This window comes from Ostrinia furnacalis, unplaced genomic scaffold (genome assembly GCF_004193835.3).
Source record: "Ostrinia furnacalis isolate ACB-3 unplaced genomic scaffold, ASM419383v2 OfSCF0185, whole genome shotgun sequence".
In the NCBI taxonomy this organism is placed as follows: Eukaryota; Metazoa; Arthropoda; class Insecta; order Lepidoptera; family Crambidae; genus Ostrinia; species Ostrinia furnacalis.
In genome coordinates this window covers 184,799-211,176 of record NW_021130424.1, presented here as the reverse complement: position 1 = coordinate 211,176, position 26,378 = coordinate 184,799, and the positions used below count along the sequence as shown (strand labels likewise).

At 38.8% G+C, this 26,378-nt stretch overlaps 3 protein-coding genes and 1 long non-coding RNA gene across 12 annotated transcripts in view; 3 read left to right on the top strand and 1 right to left on the bottom strand.

The window, feature by feature from the left end:
• Positions 1–181: 181 nt before the first annotated feature.
• On the bottom strand, positions 182–6,232 carry LOC114354013 (uncharacterized). Its single transcript, XR_003655971.1, has 2 exons — positions 6,155–6,232; positions 182–663 (listed from the first exon to the last, which is right to left on the bottom strand). It is a non-coding gene; the product is annotated as an uncharacterized LOC114354013 (long non-coding RNA).
• LOC114353992 (uncharacterized) lies at positions 663–10,561 on the top strand. 2 transcript variants are annotated; one of them, XM_028306213.1, is made up of 3 exons: positions 663–899; positions 8,571–8,835; positions 9,021–10,561. In XM_028306213.1, exons 1-3 carry the CDS (start codon positions 897–899, stop codon positions 10,538–10,540), a joined length of 1,788 nt encoding a protein of 595 aa, XP_028162014.1. In that variant the 5' UTR covers positions 663–896; the 3' UTR covers positions 10,541–10,561. The 2 variants fall into 2 exon arrangements, with proteins under 2 accessions (XP_028162014.1, XP_028162008.1); XM_028306207.1 differs by having other exon boundaries at positions 663–974; positions 8,646–8,824; positions 9,010–10,561.
• Positions 10,562–11,530: 969 nt separating this feature from the next.
• Positions 11,531–12,916, top strand: LOC114354006 (ATP synthase subunit g, mitochondrial). The gene is made up of 4 exons (XM_028306224.1): positions 11,531–11,649; positions 11,752–11,841; positions 12,046–12,149; positions 12,694–12,916. The coding sequence occupies exons 1-4, from the start codon at positions 11,604–11,606 to the stop codon at positions 12,862–12,864; spliced, it is 411 nt and encodes a 136-aa protein (XP_028162025.1). The 5' UTR covers positions 11,531–11,603; the 3' UTR covers positions 12,865–12,916.
• An 11,747-nt stretch (positions 12,917–24,663) lies between these two features.
• The window catches only part of LOC114353943 (echinoderm microtubule-associated protein-like 2), a 64,497-nt gene continuing 62,782 nt past the window's right edge, over positions 24,664–26,378 (top strand). For all 8 annotated transcript variants that reach the window (XR_003655966.1, XR_003655968.1, XR_003655963.1 and 5 more), the window contains exon 1: positions 24,664–24,756. Coding sequence is in view for 4 of the 8 variants with exons in the window: in XM_028306160.1 (XP_028161961.1) it covers positions 24,690–24,756 (67 nt within the window). In the remaining 4 variants the exon portion in view is untranslated. The remainder of the gene's footprint in view (positions 24,757–26,378) is intronic.

The following is a 26,378-nucleotide window of genomic DNA, read 5'->3' as shown; positions in this document are numbered from 1 at the left end:
CAGTGTGCGTATATGGTGGCGATACACGCACCACGCCTCGGAGGAGTACAGTAGGTTTGGCAGCACAACCGCCATGTATATTGAAATTTTTGTAGCCAGCTTTAGGTCATGCGAGCAGAAAACCTTGGAACGCAGCTTCCCAAATGCTGCAGCTGCAGCACTGATCCTGCTGCTGATCTCGGATAATCGTCAAGTAAGAGTGGAGTAAACTCGTTCACAGGTTTTCTGGACTTTTAATTCGGGCCCTTTCAAGATCCCTATAAAAGTGGCTGCCCAACGTGACGCCCGAATGTGAAAAGTGAACTCTGATAGCCGTGAATGAGTTTTCGTGTCAGCGCAGTTATTTCGCTGGATTTAGTGTTAAATCGCGTCTGCCTGATATCCCCGGACTCGAAAATCAAGTTTTTTCTTTGGTGCAACGTGTATTATATCGTTTTTTAGCGAAAATACAGTTGAGAAAAACTGGACGATACCATTTTGCGAGTGTTAAGTGCACAGTAGGCGATACCATTTTCCTATTGGTCGATAGACAATTTTGCCGCCTATAGAACTGTCACTGTCAATAGTGTCGTGGTCGAAGTGTCAAAGCTGTCAAAACGTACGAACTTGTTTACGTAAAAAGTTTTGTGTACAAACTTTGTGAAAATTGGATTAAAAGTGTACCTATTGACTTAAATTGGGTGTGAACACAATTCCTACAGCTTTGAAGTGACTTTGAACAGTATACGTGAAAGTGAGAACTGTGTACGCGTGTATTTTGACGTTCGTATCTGGAGTTGTTGATATCGGTTCTATCCGCCGATATTCGTTCCCAACAGCTCATGTTACCATACGAATATACCGTGCTGCACTAACCACGTCTGGACTGCTGTATTTAGTGAAAGTTACGCATAATAATGGTCCTAACAAGATCGCGTACAAATAGCCCGGCGCAAAGGCCTGGGACGTCCACGGAGACACCAGCTGCGGCTGAGGTGNATTTTTGTAGCCAGCTTTAGGTCATGCGAGCAGAAAACCTTGGAACGCAGCTTCCCAAATGCTGCAGCTGCAGCACTGATCCTGCTGCTGATCTCGGTATCAAGATCACATTTGGATGTTATAGTACTCCCCAGATATCGGAACTTATCCACCTGTTTCAGTACATCCTCACCAAGCATAATGCTTAGAGACTCGTGGTCATTTGTGTCCAAAGACATCACTTCTGTCTTCTTGACACTTATCTTCAGGCCGAACTTGCAGCATGCCTGGTGAAAGACGGACATCAGCTGTTGCAGGCCTTCTGAGGATTCTGCTAGAAAGCACAAATCATCAGCATACATGATCTCAGTGATCAGTGCATACGAGACTTTAGTGCGCGCCTTAAGTCTGGCTAAGTTGAACAGGCTGCCATCTGTGCGAAAACGGATGCGGACTCCCTCAGAAACAGTTTGTAGAACCTCTTTGACTACCACCGCAAAGTATAGAGCAAACAGTGTGGGCGCTAGCACACACCCTTGTTTCACCCCACAGGTAACGGGGAAGAAATCTGTCTGTTCGCCGTCTACGGCGACGCAGCACTGCATATCGTCGTGAAGGAGTCTCAGAAGTCTCACAAACTTTCCCGTGCACCCTAATTTTCCCATATTTTTCGATTAGACAGACTCTTGACCATTTCCCGGAGCAAACGACCTGTGAAGGTGATAGGACAAATAATAAACAAAATATTGAAGAACAATTGAAGAACTGCAAAAGTATAAAGTAGATCTGGCTCGAAAATACGAGCGAGATTTTAAGCGCCGTTGAATTCTGCTAGGAACTTTACGTTTTTAAAGAACAAGCTTCGCTTTTATTTGATGATATAAAAAAGGCTAACGCTTTCTATATCATGCAACAGATCTATGCGCATGATTTGCAACATTAGTGAAATGGCTCCTACTGTAAGTGAATTTCCTGTACGAAATCCATTAAGCAGCCAAGTGAAAGAAATTTTATGCAAATTGAATACTTATTTTAAAGGTATGAACGAAAAAGATGTGTCAAGTGTCGTTACATCGGCCCAATTGGTAGCGACATCGACGGGAATTCCGCTGTCAACTGAACACAGAGTTCTAGCTGAAGGTAAACGTGTTTTGGAACATGGAAGAAAATTTAAATCTTCGAAAAAAACAACATGTAGGCAAAATACAGCAGCAGTAAGCAGTAATACGGAGAACAATCCACAACTTTCACGTCACTCAAAAACAGGTTCCCACCATGAAAATATAGCACGAAAAGTAAAAAACAGAAATTAATTGGAAAGGGTGGAATTATGACGCTGAGAAAAGAAGTGGCTCTGTATTTAAATGGAAAATGACAGAAGACAATTGCAGAATCCTTATGGAGAAGCACCAAATAAGATATCTGCGAATATTGTTCGTGATTAAAATAGCTGAATATCGTGCCCAGGGCCGTCCAATCGTGTATAATGACGAAACTTATATCGACACGTGTCACACTTCGTCGAAATCTTATTCAGATGGAAGCACCTCTGGCTTAAAGAAACCAATTTCCAAGGGAAATCGGTTAATAATAGTTCATGCCGGCGGAAAGGACGGTTTTATATCTAATGCTCTACTCATGTTCAAGGCAAACCAAAAAACTGGCGACTATCATCATAACATGAACACCGAGAATTACACCAAATGTTTGCAAACGCAGCTGATTCCAAATTTAGAACCGAATAGTGTTGTGGTGGTTAACAACGCTGCATAACATAATCCCGCCCCCAATTCAAACCATCGTAAACAAATTATGATTGATTGGCTAAAATATAGAAATATCGACCACTCTGCAGAGATGCTCAAACCGCAACTTTATCAGTTGATTCTACAAAACAAAGCAGATATAACATATAAAACAAATTGTCATGTGCTGAATCTTCTTCATCATCCTCTGTTAAAGAAATATACCAGTTTTCTATATCGACTTTTTCATGATACCACCGGGGATATTTTAAATCTGTTTGTAGTTTTGGCCTGTTTGATCCGTCTTTGTTTTCTATTCCCCTCAAGCGATCTCCGGCGGGAGCCGCCGTACGTCACGAAGTTCTAAACTTTAGAATCACTTTAGAATCTAAAGTGCCGCAGATCACTTTAGAATCTGAAGTGATCTGCGCCGCCGATCGTCTTTTTAGTTTTGGTATACATTTTAATCCCATTCAGAGAAATATAGTGTTTTTAACATCAGGAAACTTCTCCATTGAAATGCTGCAAGAGCAATTTATTTACAATACCTCTTTATCTTGATCATCTATTGAAGAACAAGAAATGCGAGTGGAGTTCTTAGAATAGTTTTCTAGTTCTGAATGAAGTGATAAGTTAAAAAATACGATCATCATTTCAGCCATAGGACGTCCACTGCCGAACACAGGCCTCCCCCTGCTTTCCATGTTGATCGGTGGAAAAAATACGATGCATAATAAAATTAGTTACCTACTTAAAGTAATATACGATTTATTTATTTTTCAATACATTTTCCGATGTATAACAACATTCTTCATACACATACCTACCTAAAATGTACCTATATTCGTACTTCATGTTCATTAATATTAAAGTCATAAAAGTAAAAAATTAAACAGTATCAAGATCGTTTATTCCAATTTCCCCAGTATTGCTCTCAACAAAGTTTATTTTCCCTATTTGCCATGAGATTCTGGTACACCTATAATTGGTATGCAAGGCATACTTAAAATAAATAATAAAACTTCTTCACATTTAAATGATCGAAATATTGATTGTCCGTAAATATTTCTCTCTGCTGTTTAGTTAGTCTGTTTCGTCTAGTTTTAAATCCTCTTGCAAAATTGAATGCCTATCACAGTCAAAATCTTGGTCTCGGATTGATGAGGTCTGGTCTTCTTGGGTTGAATCCGTAACTTTTATTAATTGTTTTAATTTATTTATCTCGCATCGTAATCCAGGGGAATCATATTTATTAAGACACAATATTATCATATCTCCAATTATGTCTTTAGTTTTGTCGTAATCAGTACAAGATTTTATTTGGAGTAAGCATTGGCAAAAAAAAAGTTTTATTCGAGTGTCAGAATTTTTAAAACAAGTTACCTATATAGAATTTAAATGTAGTGGCATTATTATTATTATTCTCTTTATTATTATTATTATTAAAACGATAATGACAACAGATACACCAATTAAAAAAGAAATTGAAGAAAAAGCCCGATTAAAAGAAGAGAAAAAACTTATTAAGGAGAAAGAAATTAAGAAAATAATTTAAAAAAAGAAAAGAAAACTAATCAAGAGAAACCAGAATCAAGTATGAAAGTAAAAAAAGTTACTAAAATACTTTTTTCGGATTCTAGCGATTCTGATGCATCTCTGTCTTCTGCTAATTTAGATGACATTCCGTTAACCTCCTATAATATTGCAAAGAAAAACGACTTTGTCATAGTTCGGTTTCCGGGAAAACAACTAAAGCATTTTATAGGTCGATTGTTAACAGACTTAGACTGTGAAAGTAATGAATATGACATTAGTTACCTGAGAAAGAGTGTTAAATCGGAAGGATTTTGCTTTCCATTAGAACCAGATTATGGCTGTGGTTTCCAAAGATGATATAGAAATTGTGGTGAAACCTTTGGACAAAAAATTGAAAACAAAACGCCAGTCAGATATAACAATATTTTTTCTCTCAAAACATTTTAAAATATTTTAATTCACCTACATACAAACGTTCTTGCAATTGACCTTGAATTACTTTCTGTCCCCTGAAAATAGATACAGTATTATTTTCAAATTGCACTTTATTTAATAATTGCCAGACAGTAAATTATAAGACAAGTTGTGAACTATTAAACAATGAATAGTAATATTTTCATTTTGCCAAGTTACATTAATTTTACCTTTTTCATTGCTAGTTAAATATTCACCATTAGTTACATATTTTATTAATTTCATCTATCGTTTCAATGTCATACATCAAACTTTTATAACAATCTTTAATTAAATGCTCAGTAGCTCCGGAATCTATTCTGAATTTAATAATTTTTTTACCAATACCTCACAATTCCCTTCATTTGCTCCGAAAGCCGTGAATGCCCATTGCTCCTTGTCCTCTTTCCTCGGTGTTCACCGCGCAGGTTGCTCTTCCCCGTCCTCGCATCCTTGGTCTCCTTTGCCATGATCTTCCTCGGGTTCCACGTCTTCGGTTTCCTCGGTAGTTGTCCTTGTCCTTGGTGGTCGGGCATTCATAAGACTTGTGTCCCTTTATAGCAAACCTGCCTAGAGCGCCACCTATCGGCATGTTATTAGACTAAATTTAAAATTTATTTTGTCTATGGCAATGTAAGCTAAGCGTCTTCTCTCTGGCCACCCGGCACATTAATTGTAACAGCACCGTAATTTTTATTTGATATTCGTCAAGCAAGAGTGGAGTAAACTTGATTCGCAGGTTTTGTGGACTTTTAATTCGGGCCCTGTCAAGATCACTATAGATAAAAGTGGCTGCCCAACGTGACCCCCGAATGTGAAAAGTGAACTCTGATAGCCGTGAATGAGTTTTCGTGTCAGCGCAGTTATTTCGCTGGATTTAGTGTTAAATCGCGTCTGCCTGATATCCCCGGACTCGAAAATCAAGTTTTTTCTTTGGTGCAACGTGTATTATATCGTTTTTTAGCGAAAATACAGTTGAGAAAAACTGGACGATACCATTTTGCGAGTGTTAAGTGCACAGTAGGCGATACCATTTTCCTATTGGTCGATAGACAATTTTGCCGCCTATAGAACTGTCACTGTCAATAGTGTCGTGGTCGAAGTGTCAAAGCTGTCAAAACGTACGAACTTGTTTACGTAAAAAGTTTTGTGTACAAACTTTGTGAAAATTGGAATAAATAAATAATAATAAATAAATAAATCTTTGGACAATTTCACACAGCGCCAGCTAGCCCCAAAGTAAGCAACTTAATGCTTGTGTTATGGGTGCTAGCTTAACGGATATACTACTTATATACTTTTTTTTTAAAAACATAAATATTATACATAGTCACACCCAGACCCGTAACAGAAATTAAAATTCATCATTTCAATTTCTGCCCGGCCGGGAATCGAACCCGGGACCTCTCGGCATAGTAGTCCGTTCTGAACCACTACACCAAACGGTCCGAATAAAAGTGTACCTATTGACTTAAATTGGGCGTAAACACAATTCCTACAGCTTTTAAAGTGACTTTGAACAGTATACGTGAAAGTTAGAATGTGTACGCGTGTATTTTGACGTTCTTATCTGGAGTTGTTGATATCGGTTCTATCCGCCGATATTTCGTTCCCAACAGCTCATGTTACCATACGAATATACCGTGCTGCACTAACCACGTCTGGACTGCTATATTTAGTGAAAGTTACGCATAATAATGGTCCTAACAAGATCGCGTACAAATAGCCCGGCGCAAAGGCCTGGGACGTACACGGAGACACCAGCTGCGGCTGAGGTGGAGATGATGGAATTACCAAGGGAGTCTACTGAGGTGCGTGACGTACCTGGTCCAGTGATGGCTCCTGCACAACCGGTGCCTGTCGTTATGACGGATAGTCAATTGGCGTTGTTGCTGTCCCAGATTGGAAGCAGAGCTGCACCTGCAATGCAGTCTAACTTTGCTGCGTGCACATACCGATTTGATGGCAATAAAAATGTCATCCCGTTCCTAGAAGCCATCGAGATCTACAAGGAAAGTGTTGTTATGACTGATGCTATGGCGATGCGTTGACTGCCGATGTTGCTGACGGACTTCGCTGCGGAGTGGTGGCAAGGTGTAAAGCATTCAGTTACGACATGGAGTGAGACACTAGCATTATTGAGGAATACCTATGGACCAAGATTGCCCCCACACATGATATATATACAACGTGTCCCAAAATTCAAGGATAGGACTCTTCCATCCTGTTGGTGGGGTCGGCTTATCCTTGAATTTTCGGACACGTTGTATAAGGAATTGTTCCGGAAAGAGCAGGGTGATGAAAACATAGATGTTTTTGTGTGCAAGTCAAGAGCACTACTATCACAGTTGCCTGCTAATACTATACCAGAGGACCCTGTGCAGTTGGATATGGTCTACGGGCTGCTGCACCGCCGTATTCGGAGACAAGTTGCCAGGACAAGCTTCTCATCCTTCCAGCAGTTGTTGGAGTTAGCACGTATGGTGGAGGAGTTGGAAGAGGAGTGCCCAGCTGTTACCAAAATTGAGGTTACTTCGTCTGAGATGCCAACTAGGAGTGAATCTCTTCCTCAGGACAGAACTACAGATAGAGATGCTGCTACAAATAGGAAGGCTAGGCTCCGTTGTAACTATTGTAAGCAATTCGGCCATATGAAAGATGAGTGCCAGAAAGGCCAACGGAAGAAGCAAAATGAGCAATTTGAGACAGAGCAAGAGGAGAGACCAGAATCTACGAAGCCAACTGTCACCTGTTTTGGGTGTGGTTTACCCGGAGTGATTAGATCTAATTGTCCAAATTTTAAAAGTACTAAATCTGACTGTAATGTTAATTTACCAGCATTTGCTGCATTTAGTCCTAAACTTATTGATGTTTGTATGAGACCTAAGCTAGGCATTGAAATTTTGGGATTGCATGGTTCTGCCTTGGTGGACACCGGGGCAAAGCAATCAGTAGCAAGTGATAGTTTGTATAAAGTGTTGGTGGAAAAAGGCCAAACGTTTGATACAGTTAAATTGTTTATTAGTTTAGCCGATGGCTCTAAACAATGTAGAATTGTTAAAACTGCAAAAGTAAATGTAAAAGTTCATGCAATTGCAGTACCTACCTTATTTATTGTAATACCAGGTGCTACAGACTCTCTACTCGGTATGGATTTTATTCAGGATTCTGGCATGATACTGAACTTTACACAGAATTGTTATTCTTTTAGATCTTATCCTATGTCTTACCAGCTGAGGTATGAAACTGAGGACCCTGTTGGGGCCTGTGCTGCGGTTTCACCTGCTGTTGACCTCCGCGGCAAGGAAGGTGAGTTGTTGGAAGGTGCTGACCGGGAGTTGTTGAAGAAGCTCCGGTGTGACAAAGGCATCTTCAAGCGAGGGGGAGACGACATCGTCTCAATAGAGGTTATTATGGCGTTGTATTCCGGTGGCATAGCAGCCACTAAATAGCATACTGGCTCTTCTTCTGCAATGATAGTGCCGACTCCATTTAGGTCTCCTATGATTCCATCAAATTTCATGAAGAAATCTTGAAGTTTTGTGCCTGATGGACATTTTTGGTTTATTAGTTTCCTTCTAAAGTGCAGTTTATTTATAACACTTTTTCTCTCTAGTAGATTTTGTAATGCTGTTAACATTTCTAAAGCGGTTTCACAGTTCTTAACAGTTTCTAAATACTTGTCGCTTAGACATTGCACGACAATGGCGCATTTCGCCCTCGTGTCCTTCTGTGCGAAATCTTTATCATCTTCTTTTCGGTATTTCACACTTATGGTGTTATGGATGTCTCTTTCTTTGAGGATCATTTCCAGTCTGAATCTCCAATTTGAGAACGATTCTCCTTCCCGCAGGATAGGTAGATTATTATTTTTTTTANGTCCTAACGAGATCGCGTACAAATAGCCCGGCGCAAAGGCCTGAGACGTCCACGGAGACACCAGCTGCGGCTGAGGTGGAGATGATGGAATCACCAAGGGAGTCTACAGAGGTGCGTGACGCACCTGGTCCAGTGATGGCTCCTGCACAACCGGTGCCTGTCGTTATGACGGATAGTCAATTGGCGTTGTTGCTGTCCCAGATTGGAAGCAGAGCTGCACCTGTACCTGCAATGCAGTCTAACTTTGCTGCGTGCACACACCGATTTTCAAGCAAGCAAGCTTTCAAGAGGAGAGCGTATCTTTACCTTAAAGGCCGGCAACGCACCTGTAACGCCCCTGGGTCTGCGGGTGTCTATGGGCGACGGTAATCACTTACCATCAGGTGATCCGTTTGCTCGTTTGCCTCCTATCACATAAAAAAAAAAAAAAAAAAAAAANCACACACCGATTTGATGGCAAGAAAAATGTCATCCCGTTCTTAGAAGCCATCGAGATCTACAAGGAAAGTGTTGCTATGACTGATGCTATGGCGATGCGTGGACTGCCGATGTTGCTGACGGACTTCGCTGCGGAGTGGTGGCAAGGTGTAAAGCATTCAGTTACGACATGGAGTGAGGCACTAGCATTATTGAGGAATACCTATGGACCAAGATTGCCCCCACACATGATATATAAGGAATTGTTCCGGAGAGAACAGGGTGATGAAAACACAGATGTTTTTGTGTGCAAGTCAAGAGCACTACTATCACAGTTGCCTGCTAATACTATACCAGAGGACCCTGTGCAGTTGGATATGGTCTACGGGCTGCTGCACCGCCGTATTCGGAGACAAGTTGCCAGGACAAGCTTCTCATCCTTCCAGCAGTTGTTGGAGTTAGCACGTGTGGTGGAGGAGTTGGAAGAGGAGTGCCCAGCTGTTACCAAAACTGAGGTTACTTCGTCTGAGATGCCAACTAGGAGTGAATCTCTTCCTCAGGACCGAACCACAGATAGAGATGCTACTACAAATAGGAAGGCTAGGCTCCGTTGTAACTATTGTAAGCAATTCGGCCATATGAAAGATGAGTGCCAGAAAGGCCAACGGAAGAAGCAAAATGAGCAATTTGAGACAGAGCAAGAGGAGAGACCAGAATCTACGAAGCCAACTGTCACCTGTTTTGGTTGTGGTTTACCCGGAGTAATTAGATCTAATTGTCCAAATTGTAAAAGTACTAAATCTGACTGTAATGTTAATTTACCAGCATTTGCTGCATTTAGTCCTAAACTTATTGATGTTTGTATGAGACCTAAGCTAGGTATTGAAATTTTGGGATTGCATGGTTCTGCCTTGGTGGACACTGGGGCAAAGCAATCAGTAGCAAGTGATAGTTTGTATAGAGTGTTGGTGGAAAAAGGCCAAAAGTTTGATACAGTTAAATTGTTTATTAGTTTAGCCGATGGCTCTAAACAATGTAGAATTGTTAAAACTGCAAAAGTAAATGTAAAAGTTCATGCAATTGTAGTACCTACCTTATTTATTGTAATACCAGGTGCTACAGACTCTCTACTCGGTATGGATTTTATTCAGGATTCTGGCATGATACTGAACTTTACACAGAATTGTTATTCTTTTAGATCTCATCCTATGTCTTACCAGCTGAGGTATGAAACTGAGGACCCTGTTGGGGCCTGTGCTGCGGTTTCACCTGCTGTTGACCTCCGCGGCAAGGAAGGTGAGTTGTTGCAGGCTGCTGACCGGGAGTTGTTGAAGAAGCTCCGGTGTGACAAGGGCATCTTCAAGCGAGGGGGAGCCCCCACGACATCTGCTGTCCAGCATAAAGGTACAGGTGAGAATGTCCCTGTAACCATACCACCTTACCATGTTTCTCCGGTAAAGAAGAGGTCAGGAAGAAGGATCGGAGACATGTTATCTCCGCTAAAGGTACAGTACCCATCCAGGATTAAGGAAATTTTGCAGCAGAAAATGTGAACGAATGAAGGCCCTAGCCAACGATTAATAAAGTTGAATATGCTCCAGGTAGGATCAATGGTTGCTGATAATGTCAGTCATCCCCCTGATTCAACATTTACCATTTATAATATTATTATGTGTCCGGTAATAGACTTACCTCCCCTGAAGCACGTCGCACGGTGGATGCTGATGAAGCTCGGAGACCTGGACCTGACATCATTAGAGATCAGGTATTACTCACCACTCACGCCCCCAGTCCTGCTGCTCGCGGCGTCACCCATAAGTTCTGTTCTCGTCGAGAAGGCCGTTACCGCCCTGGTAAGGTCATTAGTCCGACCACTTATGAGGTAATAGGTAGAGTCGGTCAAAGGTAGGTCGGTATCATGCCGAAGGCATTGTCCCCTATCGTGGTCCTGGAGAGTTAAAGGTTGTTCAGCGTAGAAAGGCCAACACACCTACGGGTCGTTCAGGTGTGTTGGAGGGGGAGTCTGTAGCAAACCCGCCTAGGAATCGACGGCAGCGCCGCCTACCGGCCCGTTTTAGTGATTACAACTTAAAATATTTTTTTGTCTATGGCAATGTAAGCTTCTTTTTCTCTCTGGCCACCCGGCACATGTATTGTAACAGCACCGTAATAATTTTATAAAATCGTCAAGTAAGAGTGGAGTAAACTCGTTCACAGGTTTTCTGGACTTTTAATTCGGGCCCTTTCAAGATCCCTATAATACTTTACGCTTATTGTTATGTTATGGCACCGAGTAATAAATTAAAATAAAAGTAGAAAGAATAATCTGCCCCCCTAGACAAAACGCACTTTCTTTTTGATCGAATCGAAAATCGAATCCGTCAAAACTCCATACAAAAAAGGGGCTTTTCGACAACTTTTCGTCTGGTTTGCGATTATAATTTGCACTTTTCTTTGTCTAGACCCAAGGGTTTTACAAACTCCTTGAAAAGGTACTCCTTGGTAAGGTACATTTTGATTGAAATGTGTCATTTTATTTTGAAGTAAAAATTAGACGCACACAAATTTTAGTCCTTGTAAAGCAATTTGTAAAGTGTTTTTAAAATAAAACTAGAAATGGCAAGCGGTGCGAAAACTTTACGACTTGTGAATTCTTTGATACGTAAGTTGTGATAATTCTAAAACCAAAATTTGTTAAGAATATTTTGAGCATTGATCAGAAGGTTGATGCAATAAATTCGCAATAACAATTATTTGTTTTCAGGCTCTCGTTTGGCTATGGTCAACGAACTCTCAGAGGTTTACAAGCCTTCTATTACCAGGAATAAGGAAAAACTAATAGAACTTATAAAAGGTAAGTGTAGGTAACTCATTTACTACCGTACCTAGGTAGGTACCTAATCTACTAATGTATCTAAGGCACTATATAGTGTCTACTTTAAATGTCCAACATCGATTCGAAATACTTTATTGTTATTATATGCTGCTAAGAAGGAAATCTTTAATATGATGAATAATATGAATACTCGTATTTAAGATGATTATGCAAACCTTGCAGAAAAGGCTGCTCAAGCACGTCAATCAGAAATAGCAAAAAAACTCAAGGTTGCTAAAGGATACTATACTTTAGAAATGGCACCTCCTAGCGGCAATGAAATGCAGGTAACGTCAATATTTAACTGAAAGTTGGAATGTCTAAATTTCCTTAGTCCGTTAGTTTGTTTCAGCATAACGACGTTCAAGGCACTGCTGGACCTGGCCCCTGGTTGTGCGCTGTCCGCATCCAGGTACTTCCAGCGATCTTCACCAGATCGTCGGTCTACTTAGTGGGAGACCTACCCAAACTTAAGGCCTATTCAAACCTGAGCGATATTCGCTGCCGCTGTGGGTAGAGTTATGTACCGCGCGGGATTCGCTCAGGTATTTAGTATCAAGTATCGCGGCTAGAGCGACCTGAGCGATATTCGCTGCCGCGGTGGGTAGAGGTACATACCACGCGGGTTTCGCTCAGGTATTTAGTATCAAGTACCGCGGCTAGAGCGTTTTCTCTGCCGCAGACGGTAGCGAATACCGCTTAGGTCTGAACAGTATTATTACCGCATACCCACTGGGTTTTCTCTGCCGCAGACGGTAGCGAATACCGCTTAGGTCTAATTAGGCCTTTATGTAGATACCTAATGAACTAACATCAATTTCACCCTTTCAGAAACTGCAATCTGATTTGGCCTTAGTGAAGGAATTCTTTCAATCTGGTTGTTTCAAATACCTCACCGTGAAGCAGGCTTGGTTGCTGATCCTCGTGGGAACTGAAATCGGATTGTGGTTTTTCCTTGGGGAAACTATTGGAAAGATGCACATCGTTGGCTACAAAGTGTAAACAAGTGTCATTGAGAATATTTGCTTGAAAAATAAACTTGTTACCTAATAAAAAGAAGAAACTTTAACTTTTACTTATTAATTTTTTAACATTTTTTTTTAATCACATTATAGGCACTTAATTGTATATAAGTATAAGTAGGTATTTAAATAAAAAGGCAAAGCTAAGCAGGAAAAGGGTAGGCACTTAACGTGAATAGCTTTTATTAGCATTTCCTTTTCCTTTGAAGTTTTTCATGTCTACGTCTACGCGCTTCAGCGGGACACAGTCCCTGAAAAAAGTTTAAAAAAAGAAAAACCTGCCCTCGGAAGACAGTAATTAATACCCTGGAAAACAGACCTGGTATAGTCTAGTCTTTTTTCTAGACTAGTCTAATCTAAAACTATCAAAATATTGCATTAAAAAGTTGTTTTTGCTATGTTGCGCGCGCGCAAATAGACTTCTCCCATCCTATTCACTCACATTCACATCTAGGGCATGAATATCGGAATCTCGGAATCTCGTAATATCGGAATCTCGGACTGCGAGATCCGATATTTCAATTCCGATATTGAGCGACCCAATATCGTAATATCGGAATCAGATAAAAGTTTTAATTGAGATTTTAAACAAAGCGTTTTAACTCGCCACAACCTGCCACAAAGCCCAAAGTACATTATTGGTAAAGACCAATGATTTTCTCATGTCTCTCACCATCACTTTTTGTTCTACTGCAAATATTTTAATATATTTACTATTTATGGTTAATTTAACTTGTTCTAAATTNTGGCAATGTAAGATATTTTTTTTTCTCTCTGGCCACCCGGCACATGTATTGTAACAGCACCGTAATTTTTATTTTATAATCGTCAAGTAAGAGTGGAGTAAACTCGTTCACAGGTTTTCTGGACTTTTAATTCGGGCCCTTTCAAGATCCCTATAAATTATTTAATTTACATGCCACTTATTTACCAACTTGTTTCTTTCTAATTATATTAATTATTTCAGTCATTAATTCAAAGCGGTCTTGTCCGTTTATGTGATTCATTTCACTAGCAAGTCTAGCAACTAACTGTCCAAATAATTTGTTGCAATGTTCGTGATTATTTTTGTAATCTTCTGTTTGCGTTCCTTTTTCATTGCTCATTACTATGACTTGCTTTTTTGATATATTTCTTCTAGCACAATCACCTTCTGGTTCGTCGTCAGAAAATGTCATCCTTTGCGCATATTCTTCAAATAAATATAAATAGAATAAAAAATAGGTAAACAAAAAACATAGATTGTATCTTGCATACATTTAAAACAAAATCATGAACAAATTTAGCTTACCTTGACTTTCCATTTTAATAGATAACTTCAAAATCAAAATGAAAATAATTTATTTCTTTAAAATAATTCTTCTTAAGTTAACTGTTTAATTTATATCTACTATGTATTAATGAATAACGGAAGAACAAATGATCATTCAACGATTAAGTGAGAAATATAATAGCTATGTACCTTCTTAGAGACATAGGACGCATAGATTTGGGGATTCCCCTTTCATAGATTATTATTATTAATAGTGAGGAATCATAGACAAACATATTTTTTTAGTCTTTGGTAAAGGGAATTTCCCGAAAGCATTTTATTTGTCAAACATACTATTCACTCGTTCAAAATGACATTTGTATTGTATTGAATTTCGTTCGATAGGTCGAGGTTGTTAATCATTTAATTATTACTATAATAGTGTCACCGTAATTAAATATTGTGAGATAAATATTCTTTTACAGTGAAAAACTAAGATTCATTAATAAAAGAAACGCACCAGCTTTTACGTAAGTGCCTTTTTGGATTTTATTTTTTAACTTCTGTCTAACTTAACATTAACTTCCAGTACCTATTTAAACAAGTTTTCAATTTGGATATTTTAAACTATTGTGGTACTATTAAAACTTATTCTTGTTGATATAGGTATTTCAGAATGCCGAAAGTTCAGTCAAAAACTAAAGGCCACTTTGAAAAAGTAGATGAAGACGGCAAAAAAGTTCAATGTAAATTATGCAATGCCGTGCTAACCACTGGCGGTGGAACATCAAATATGTTATCACATTTGAAAAGAAAGCATTCTGATATTATGAGCCGAACAGATTCTCCAACGTCATCTGATACAAATGATAGTATAGAGGTATCTACTATGGAGCAGTCCTCGAATATAAATCTTAAAAAAGTGCAGGACGAAGCTCTAACTTTGATGTTAGCTACAGATTTTCAACCTTTTTCTATGGTAAATGATAAAGGCTTTAAGAACTTTGTTCATAAGATTAACCCAAACTACGAAATTCCAGATAAAAGAACAATACGTTATGAATTAATGCCGAAAATATTTGATGAAGCTAAGACAAAGCTAAAAAAAATCTTATCTGAAGTTGATAACTTGTCATTGACTACAGATATTTGGTCGAGTCATTTCATGGAGTCCTACATCACAATCACTGTGCACTTTTTCTTTTTAAATGAACTTAAAAGTTGTGTACTAACCACTACACCTTTGACAGAGTCGCACACTGCAGATCATTTAAAAGATGTGGTTCATAAAATATTGACGGAGTGGGAAATCCGTGATAAAGTTGTGTGCATCACAACAGATAATGGAGCCAACATAGTAAAAATGGCTAGACTGTTAGGAGTTCGTAGTATGCCTTGTTTTGCACACACTTTGAATTTGGTTGTAAATGATTCCATAAACATTCCTGAATTAATAAACTTGGTAGAGAAGTGTAAAAAAATTGTTAAATATTTCAAAAAATCTAATACTGCTACACTAACACTCCGCAAAGAACAAAAGGATAGAAATCCTGATGTAGAACCTTTACAATTACTACAGGACGTTCCAACTCGTTGGAATAGCCTTTATTATATGATAAAAAGAATTTTAAAGTTAATTGACAGTATAACCGCCGCACAGAGAAAACTGCCTCAATCACCTCAAATAATTAGCCCAGAAGAAGAAAAAATATTACAAGACATGGTGCTTTTGCTGGATATATTTGAGCAAGCAACCCAAATGATAAGCGGAGACCATTATCCAACATCTTCTTTGATTATACCTATTATTTACGGGCTATTCGATAACATTCAAAGTTTGGGTCCCAGAATTTCTACAGCGGTAGGTGAAATATTTTTACAAACATTGAAAAACTGTATGAATGATCGCTTATTGGAATACGAATCTCGAGCTGTTTGTCGAATTTCTACTATACTGCATCCTGTTTTTAGAAACAGCTTTAGACAAATGCAAAATAAATTGGCTGCTAAAGATGCTGTAAAGGCAGAAATAAATAATATTTTCCGGATCCGAAACACATCTCAAAGCGCAAAAGAAATAGCCACGTCAAGTGAAAATAGTACAAGAGAAACTGGTCGCCCGGATTTGCTTGGATTTCTAAAAAGAAACACCAGTAATGCAGATAATAATATGACATCCGCCACGGCAATGAATTTATTCAAAATGTATACGGAAACACAGTATCCTGAAAAAAGCCACAATTGGGATGAAGTTGTGCAATTCTGGAAATTCAATAAACATTTAAAGCCTTTAGACGAAATAGCCTTTAAATACCTAACTGTGCCTGCTACTTCTGTAAGGTCAGAGAGAGTATTTTCGACGACAGGACAAATACTAAATGATAGAAGAAACATGTTACGCTATGATGCTGTGGACATGTTGTGTTTCTTAAATCAAAATCAGCGTTTGCTAACATTATAAAACGTTTTTTTTTTTTTAATAAATGATTATATAAAGTATATCAATCGCTTATTCTTATTTCATCATTTTGAATGTATAATTAAAAAATAGAAACAAAATTTCTTTATTCTCCGGTGATCTCCGGTTTTTCACCGGAGATTGCCCGATCACCGGTGAATTCAATCGGTTGTTAAAATCTCGCTCCGGTGCAAACCTCTAAAGCCAACTGTCACCTGTTTTGGTTGTGGTTTACCCGGAGTAATTAGATCTAATTGTCCAAATTGTAAAAGTACTAAATCTGACTGTAATGTTAATTTACCAGCATTTGCTGCATTTAGTCCTAAACTTATTGATGTTTGTATGAGACCTAAGCTAGGTATTGAAATTTTGGGATTGCATGGTTCTGCCTTGGTGGACACTGGGGCAAAGCAATCAGTAGCAAGTGATAGTTTGTATAGAGTGTTGGTGGAAAAAGGCCAAAAGTTTGATACAGTTAAATTGTTTATTAGTTTAGCCGATGGCTCTAAACAATGTAGAATTGTTAAAACTGCAAAAGTAAATGTAAAAGTTCATGCAATTGTAGTACCTACCTTATTTATTGTAATACCAGGTGCTACAGACTCTCTACTCGGTATGGATTTTATTCAGGATTCTGGCATGATACTGAACTTTACACAGAATTGTTATTCTTTTAGATCTCATCCTATGTCTTACCAGCTGAGGTATGAAACTGAGGACCCTGTTGGGGCCTGTGCTGCGGTTTCACCTGCTGTTGACCTCCGCGGCAAGGAAGGTGAGTTGTTGCAGGCTGCTGACCGGGAGTTGTTGAAGAAGCTCCGGTGTGACAAGGGCATCTTCAAGCGAGGGGGAGCCCCCACGACATCTGCTGTCCAGCATAAAGGTACAGGTGAGAATGTCCCTGTAACCATACCACCTTACCATGTTTCTCCGGTAAAGAAGAGGTCAGGAAGAAGGATCGGAGACATGTTATCTCCGCTAAAGGTACAGTACCCATCCAGGATTAAGGAAATTTTGCAGCAGAAAATGTGAACGAATGAAGGCCCTAGCCAACGATTAATAAAGTTGAATATGCTCCAGGTAGGATCAATGGTTGCTGATAATGTCAGTCATCCCCCTGATTCAACATTTACCATTTATAATATTATTATGTGTCCGGTAATAGACTTACCTCCCCTGAAGCACGTCGCACGGTGGATGCTGATGAAGCTCGGAGACCTGGACCTGACATCATTAGAGATCAGGTATTACTCACCACTCACGCCCCCAGTCCTGCTGCTCGCGGCGTCACCCATAAGTTCTGTTCTCGTCGAGAAGGCCGTTACCGCCCTGGTAAGGTCATTAGTCCGACCACTTATGAGGTAATAGGTAGAGTCGGTCAAAGGTAGGTCGGTATCATGCCGAAGGCATTGTCCCCTATCGTGGTCCTGGAGAGTTAAAGGTTGTTCAGCGTAGAAAGGCCAACACACCTACGGGTCGTTCAGGTGTGTTGGAGGGGGAGTCTGTAGCAAACCCGCCTAGGAATCGACGGCAGCGCCGCCTACCGGCCCGTTTTAGTGATTACAACTTAAAATAATTTTTTGTCTATGGCAATGCAGGGTTCGAGGATATATATCAAGGGATATATATCAAGATATATATCGGATATATATCCGATATATATCAAGCCGGTTTTGATGATATATATCAACTTTTAAAATTTGTTACTGTATTTGTACTTTTTGACATTAGATTTTTATTTTTTTAGGTGATTTGGCCGTATTTCAAAGATATTTTATGTTTTTGCTTTATTTGTCTGATTTTAAGTTTTAAAAACATTAAAAACATGTTTATGTAACACATATGCAATAGTATTCATGAATAATGCAATAAAATAATACTATGGCTTCCATACAAAATTGATATATATCTAAGTTGATATATATCGGATATATATCATAAATATCCGATATTTTGATATTTATAATAAATATCGGATATTTTCGAACCCTGTGGCAATGTAAGATCTTCTTCTTCTCTCTGGCCACCCGGCACATTAATTGTCAGCACCGTAATTATTTTTATAATCGTCAAGCAAGAGTGGAGTAAACTGATTCACAGGTTTTCTGGACTTTTAATTCGGGCCCTTTCAAGATCCCTATAGAAGTTCCTAAAAAAACACTGGTAGGTGCCCCTTTAGACGACACAGGTTAACCATGAGCTATTCAAATGTGCCATTTATTTGTCTAGGCCCGCTGGTTATAAATACATTATTATTAAAAATCTACTTAATTGAATAGGTAACCGTAACTAACTAGATATAGGCAAGCAATTGAACTAGCATTGTACGTAATTAAATTGTTACGAAAAAAACGTGAACGCAATAACATATAATAAACTTGATCGTTTTTTTGCTATCTGCACTGGGTTGCTTTGTAACTGTGTGTGTAACTGTTGAATTAGTACAGCCTCAGCGATCTTTCTCCGTATTAAATCACTACATCCATTACCGAGTGGCACGTTATAACTGCTTTAGATCTAAAAACAACATTACAGAGTGTTACATCGCCTTAAAAAAGTCAGTTAAAGTTCCTTATTTCCCATTTACTGCGGAAATTGACCTACTCTCGACACATTAAAGGCCATAAGAGGAGTCTACGTGTCCTAATGTAAAAGTAATACTGCCCCACGCAATCCAATTCAGCCCACTGACCATCGAAACAATCAAGGGTTGCCAATTATTCATATTGAATTTGTAAAGTATTTGGTTAGAGATGGATTCACAATCAGATCATGATTACTTAATTACAAATCCCCATTTCTTCAAAATGTTTATAGCTCTAAGAACTATTAATAGGTAGTATAAGATCATTAGATCATCATCTGTAGGTACTACTCATCCCTCCTTTTCCTAGCGATTTGATCCATGCATTGAATAGCTCATCCACATTCGAACACCCAAGACCAAAAGTAACGACACTAACGAACGACGATAAGCGGTCCCAGGGTCACTTCTGTGTATTTGCAGCCAAATTTCAAAACAGTGGCAGCCCTAGCCGGCTTAAAATGGCGTAGATGTCATTGCACCGCAATCAAAAGGCCCATAGAGCCCACCACAATGGCCGATAACCACCGGAACGATATTGTTTCTGCCAATTTCATTAAAGAACTGGGCCAGCCACGGCCGGCTACCGTTGCGCACCGGGTTTATAGAAATTATGAAACCATTGCAAATGACCAAAGCCATTATTGGCTTAATCGATCGAGCCGCAAATTAAAATATTGCACTAAAAGGCAATGTTTCAATCATTTTTCAAGTCCCAACGCATTGAATGATTTAATAACCTGTGAATATGAAATCGATGTGTTGCAATGGCAAGCACTGTGACGAAAATTAAAATTTCTCGGTTAATTGCGTATATTCCCCTTTTGATGTCGGCTAATAAGGCGTACGAGTGAAATGAACCAATAATTACATTTCAATGCAGGCAATTAGCAATGAATAAGCAATTCAGCACTAAATCATTGGCTCTTCCTCATTCCGGCAATTGGGTAAATTGTCCGAATTAAGCACCGTTTAAATTCGAATCTGTCATGTTTCTGTTAATCCATTCAATTCCACTCGCAGTCTTTGAATTGCCCAATGCGCGGGCGCCGGTCAACAGCCCAAAATGCGATTACGAAATGTTTTTTGCAACTTCACTTCATGTCTCGAATGTATTTTCTTGTAATAAGCGATTTATGATTATTAGAAAAGGCGTTAAACATTTTGCGATCTAGAATCTTATTCAGGTTTAAATAACGTGACAAAATATTTTGACTGGATAAGGCTTATTATGTTTGTAATTCGTAATCTAAGGTAATGTTAATGTTGCATCATTAATTTTCGCACAAAATGCGTATTGCTTGCGTACGTACGTACGACGTTCTCTTATATTTAAAGAGTAAAAGAAGCTCTACATTATGTGTATCCGGAATAACTGGGATTTAGTCACTTATAGTAGGTTAGGTAATATAATTTTCTATCATTAGTTTACTATGTATTAACGATCATTTCTAGGCTCTAGGTAGCAACAAAACTCTGTCCCAGTATGAGATGAGCCGACCATCCCGAAATCTTATCACTGGTAGGCAGTTGTAAGGTTAGTATTGGGACGGCGTCTTTCCGTTCTATACATGGCCAGAACGCACCCATAGGAAACTGCTCGTGTATATTTTGGAGTGTCTCTTTGTAAGTCGGTCACTACAAACTATACACGAATTTTGCGTACTGATCGTGTATAGTTTGTATCGTGTATGGATTCCGTCTTCGCTCCAAACTATACTACACCACTTACAGTTGACTAGAGTGTGTTTAGTTTATTTGATTTAATAAAATATGGAATTATATTTAAAATTATTACATTTATTAGATATTATGCTCGTGCTTTGTCCTCGAGATTAGAAATAAGAACTACTTACCTATGTTGATCACGTACGGTGATGCCATTTTTAAATTCATTAATTATTACATAAAATATTATTATTTTACTGAATCTACATATTATAATAAATCTAGATTTATAACACTAATGTAAGTGGTTTCTGAAATTAAATTGATTAGATATATTTCAAATTAAATACCAATTATTTATTAGTGAGAGTGAATGAAGAAAGTTAAACGTGCATTATTAACTAAAATTGTCGACCGTTCGGTGTAGTGGTTCGAAACTGATAACTGTTCCGGAGGTAGCGGGTTCGATTCCCGCACAGTACAAATATTAATTTGTGTGCATGAACATATTTTGATATTTGTTTGTATTGGACTGGGTGTCTTCTATGTATAATAAGTAGTCCAGTCAATAAAGCATTATAGATGGAAAACTGTAGAACACAATTTCTGACTTCAGGACTTTATTTAGACTAGTTAGGAGGTGACCATAGCAAAAGTCCCCGCCCTTAGCCCTTGAGCCGGCGGGGAGAGGGGTGTTTAAAGGTGCCACTTTTCGGTTTTTCGCTTAATCCTCGGAAACTATGCGTCCTAGTGCCATGACTTTTTTGATCCAAAAAAAGCATATTCAATTTGCTACAGGTGAGACCGTCAAGTTTTTCTATAAATTGTATAGTTTTCTCGACATCTGCTCTAGAAGGTCTGTAATATTGGAAATTTTATTTTTGTCTTACATGTTCCCATCAGGAGAAAATCGACTAAATCAATATTGAGCAATCATTCTAGACATGCGGGAGCATATTAAGCCTAGTTCCAGCGAGGGGACTACACCGTGCGTATATTTAGACGAATCACTTTGAGCCACTTTTGACATGTAAGACAACAATAAAATTTCCAATTTTACAGACCTTCTAGAGCAGGTGCCGCAAAAACTATACAAGATATAGAAAAACTTGACGGTCTCACCTGTAGCAAATTGAATAAGCTTTTTTTGGTTCATAGTAGTCATGTCACTAGGACGCATAGTTTCCGAGGATTAAGCGAAAAACCGAAAAGTGGTACCTTTAAACCCCCCTCTCCACGCCGGCTCAAGGGCTAAGGGCGGGGACTTTTGCTATGTTCACCACCTAACTTGGCTAAATAAAGTCCCGAGGTCAGAAATTGTGTTCCACGGATTTCTCTCTACACCGTCGTTAAGGCATTCATTGACTGGACTAAAGTATGTATTCACAAAAAAAGTATTTAAGTATGTTTATATCCGTTATCTAGTACCCATAGTACAAGCTTTGCTTAGTTTGGGACTAGAAGCGCAGTGTAAAATGTCCAGGGATATTTATTTTTATTTATTTAATTCATTGAAGTAATATTATTAATTGTAATTTTATCTCAAGAACAAAAATCATTTTGACATACATAATTCTTAATTTAAAAGTTATTCAGCCCCAAAACAAATATCTTTTCTATGGCAGAATATGAAACACCAAAAAGCTCTTTATCAAAACAATGGCACGTGTCGAAATTGATTCAATGTTTAAAGTAGACACGCAGTTATGAATTAATATGTAGCTAATAGAAAGAGAGGTAAATAAGTCAAAATGACGAGCATGCAACTAAGTACTCGCGTATACATTGTAATCGCGAACTTATTACAATACATACATGATTAGTCCGTATGCGTACTGACGATGTATATTTTGGAGTAAGATAATTGACCTAAGTCACTACAAAGTATACGCGAGCAGTACGTAGCGTATAGGGCATGCATTATTCGTTCGATATTGGTATCCGAATATTTCGAATACTAAAATTTATGGTATTCGAATACTTCGGATAAAACGATTTTTTCGAATACTGCTTTTTTCAATATAAAGTAAATTAAAATAAACACTTTTTTGTTTATAATCATTTTAATAAGGATAATTTTTTGCTTATTACAATCATCTATCTAATTTTTTTCATTTTATTTTTCAAGTAGTTATTATACTTGAAAAATGAAATGAAAAAAATTACTTTCTTGTGTCTAGAAAATAGGAACGTAAGAAACTGAGAGCATCCTAACGTATCATATCATTCATTGAACACCTCAAATGATTACTAAAGAACCTCATCATTATCATCTTAGCCATAGGACGTTCACTGCTGAACATAGGTCTCCCCCAATGCTTTCCATGTTACCCGGTTGGTAGCGGTCTGCGTCCAGCGCCTTCCTGACCTTTATGATGTCGTCGGTCCACCTTGTAGTGGACGTCCCACGCTGCGTTTTCCGGCACGCGGCCTCCACTCCAGAACCTTGCTGCCCCATCGGCCGTCAGTTCTGCGTACTACGTGCCCTGCCCATTGCCACTTCAGCTTGCTAAGCTAATCCGTCGGGTTAATCAGTCAGTTAATATAAATCAGAAGACTGAGGAGTATAACATGCCACTAAGCTTGGCGTTCGTGGACTATGAGAAGACCTTCGATTCGATCGAGACTTGGGCAGTGCTACAGTTTCTCCAGCGGTGACGTATTGACTATCGGTATATCGAGGTGCTGAAGTGCTTGTACAAAAACGTCACCATGTCGGTCCGAGTAGGTACAGGACCAGAGCACGGGGGCGATTCCACTGCAGCGAGGCGTTAGGCAGGGAGATGTTATGTCTCCGAAACTGTTCATCATAAAAGAACCTGTTTTTTCAGCTAATAGGTTCTTTTATGGTGACACTCGTAGGAGGAATTATAAGTAGAAAATCATAATCTCGCTGTAGGTGAATGCTTTTTGGACCGCCTTGATCTCCACCCTAACAGACGTTTCCAAGTCATCGTTATCGCCCTTTGGTTGACTTGATACCTCAGCAGCACCTTGCAAAGATTTATTAATTTTTGTTATTAACTGTTCCTTAAACGTCTTCTGTGCTCTTTCATCTTCAAAGCGCTCTTTGTATTTCTCCCAAAGTAAAATTAAAAAAAAAACTCTCCTGACACATCTGCAGCGGTTCTGCATACTCAAAACAAGGGTGTCAATATCCTGTTGTGGGATACTGTCCCAAGTCCTGCTAAGATGCAAGAAAAGCTGGTTTTCATGCACCATATCTTCAGGGAAATTCCTAAGAGCTCTTCTCTGAAGCATATGCTTGGCATGCTCAATAGGATTTATGTCAGGGGTTGTGCAGGCCAGGTAAACGCACACATAAACACGTTTTCTTCTTTTATTTTACATAATTAACTTTGCTTAAGTAGTTTGAGGTCAGATATTTTTACAAGTTTTTAATAGGAAAGGTGTATTCGTATTGTTCGAAAAAACCGAATAATCATATAGATGCTATTCGAATAATAAATTTGGCGAATATCCGAATAATATGGATATCCGGATATCCGAATTGCATGCCCTAGTAGCGTATGCGTACTGGTCGTGTATAGTTTGGAGGAGCTTAGTAAAAAAAGTCACATCCAAACTATACTCGATTAGTTTCACACCCTTGCGTTCTGGCTTTGTATAGAATGGAAAGACGCATTGGGACGTGTAAAAGTGCTTTTTAAAAGCCTATTTGCAAAATAAATGACTTTTATGAGTTTTTTATTGGACCTGTCAACAGTACCTCTAGGACTAAGCCAAAGAATAAGCGTGGATGATACCTTTTGCGATGAACTGATGTTGATAAGCTTGTTCCTTTGTTGCAGGCAGTTCGCGATGGTGTTGTGACCCGGCGTGATGATGAGGCTCGACGCGAACGAGAAGCAGCACCGCTACCACAATCTGCTGCACGACGACCATGCCAGTGAGTATCCATTACTTGCTATGCTTCGGAACTATCCCCATCTAGCGTTCCCACCGCTGCAACTCCTGTGTAGCCAGGATCTGCAGCTTGACCGCCAATAAAAACACAAGTAGTCAAGTTTGCTCGTGGATAAAAAAGTACCGTAGGGATCACCATATTGATTCAGTTGATGGTGTATTTTGTCTCCATATTCAAAGTGTCTAAAGAGTTTACCCACACACGTTTATGTACTCTTTTTGCTCTTTTTGGAATACATTTCTACTGTGTAAGTTTGTCTTATATTTCTGTGCCTGGTACTCGTATAAAGTTCCAAAATCGATGGATGTTTCTGCATTGCTTAATTAATACATAATATCAGATTTCGGCATAGAGCTTTCACACCTTCAAAAGTGATATAATGTGTATATAAATATGAGAATGTGAATGTGCTCAATTACACAAGTTTATTGCTCATTCTGAATGTTTCGGTCGTTATCATCTCATTAACCCAACGTCTCTATCACGAGACCTTGTTCTAAAACTTGGGATCGTGATTGTCAACGATTAGCCGGTTAAATAACACTGTAATGAGTGCTAGTAAAAAGTCACAAACCTTCTGCTGGGAATGGTCGGATTGTTCTCGCGGTCTTAGAGCTCTTGCTACAATTCGTTTCGCATGCACGACTTATGTACAGTCAAGGTGGAAAATATGCAAGCTAAGAAAAAGCCTTAGATGAAAAAAACGGTGGAAAAGTTCTTGTGTATTTCCAGTTTGATTTTAAGAGCTTTGAACAAGCTGACGGATGATAAATACCTTGTGCTTCACATCGGTCTTTTTCACGAACCATGTCAAATGCTTAACACAATTTGAAAGATAGCTCGCGGTAAATGAGTTTTTCTCAGGCATTTTGAAAAAGGGAGACGTGTAAATACAATGATAATGAACTTAGTAAATTGGTAGTGTAAAGATTTTATTTATATCTAAGATTTTTTAGTTTATTTGCGACCGAGTGTACAAAGTAAGCATATGAATGAGAACCAACACAAAGGGCACGCTCGCCTCAGATTCCTATCTTAGAATATTCACCTCACGCGCTGTCACTGGAGCTCATTACAATGTTCTGCTGCTGTTACAACCGCTCACTTCATTTGACAGCCGCTAAGGGACTTACAATTGGTGCTACTGAACATAACCATTTAATGAAATGACTGAGGTTACCGTAAACTTCACTTAAAATTCCCAAAAAGGTTTTATTGCAAAATTGGTTCGTTACGTTACCATTGAAATTATGAGTGTATTCTCAGAATACGCACGTCGCACACTATCAATGGAACATTCATAATTATTTATCTTAAAGTTTTAAGAATGCTTCAGGGTGTATTAATTGGTCTTTTTCCCGGGAATTAAATGTAGTGCATGAACTGCCTGAGGAAGGCGCGATAGTCTTTAATGAATGATTACTGTACCATTGAATTTCCCATAAATATTCACATGACCTGGCGTGCCGTCGCGAGAACTTATCAATATTCTTTGATGTAAAACTAACCGTCTTGTAAATGTAACTCATTATTTCTTTAGCTACGTACAGACAGATGACTTACATTAGAACATCATCCATCGTATCTATAACCCTCCATAGCTG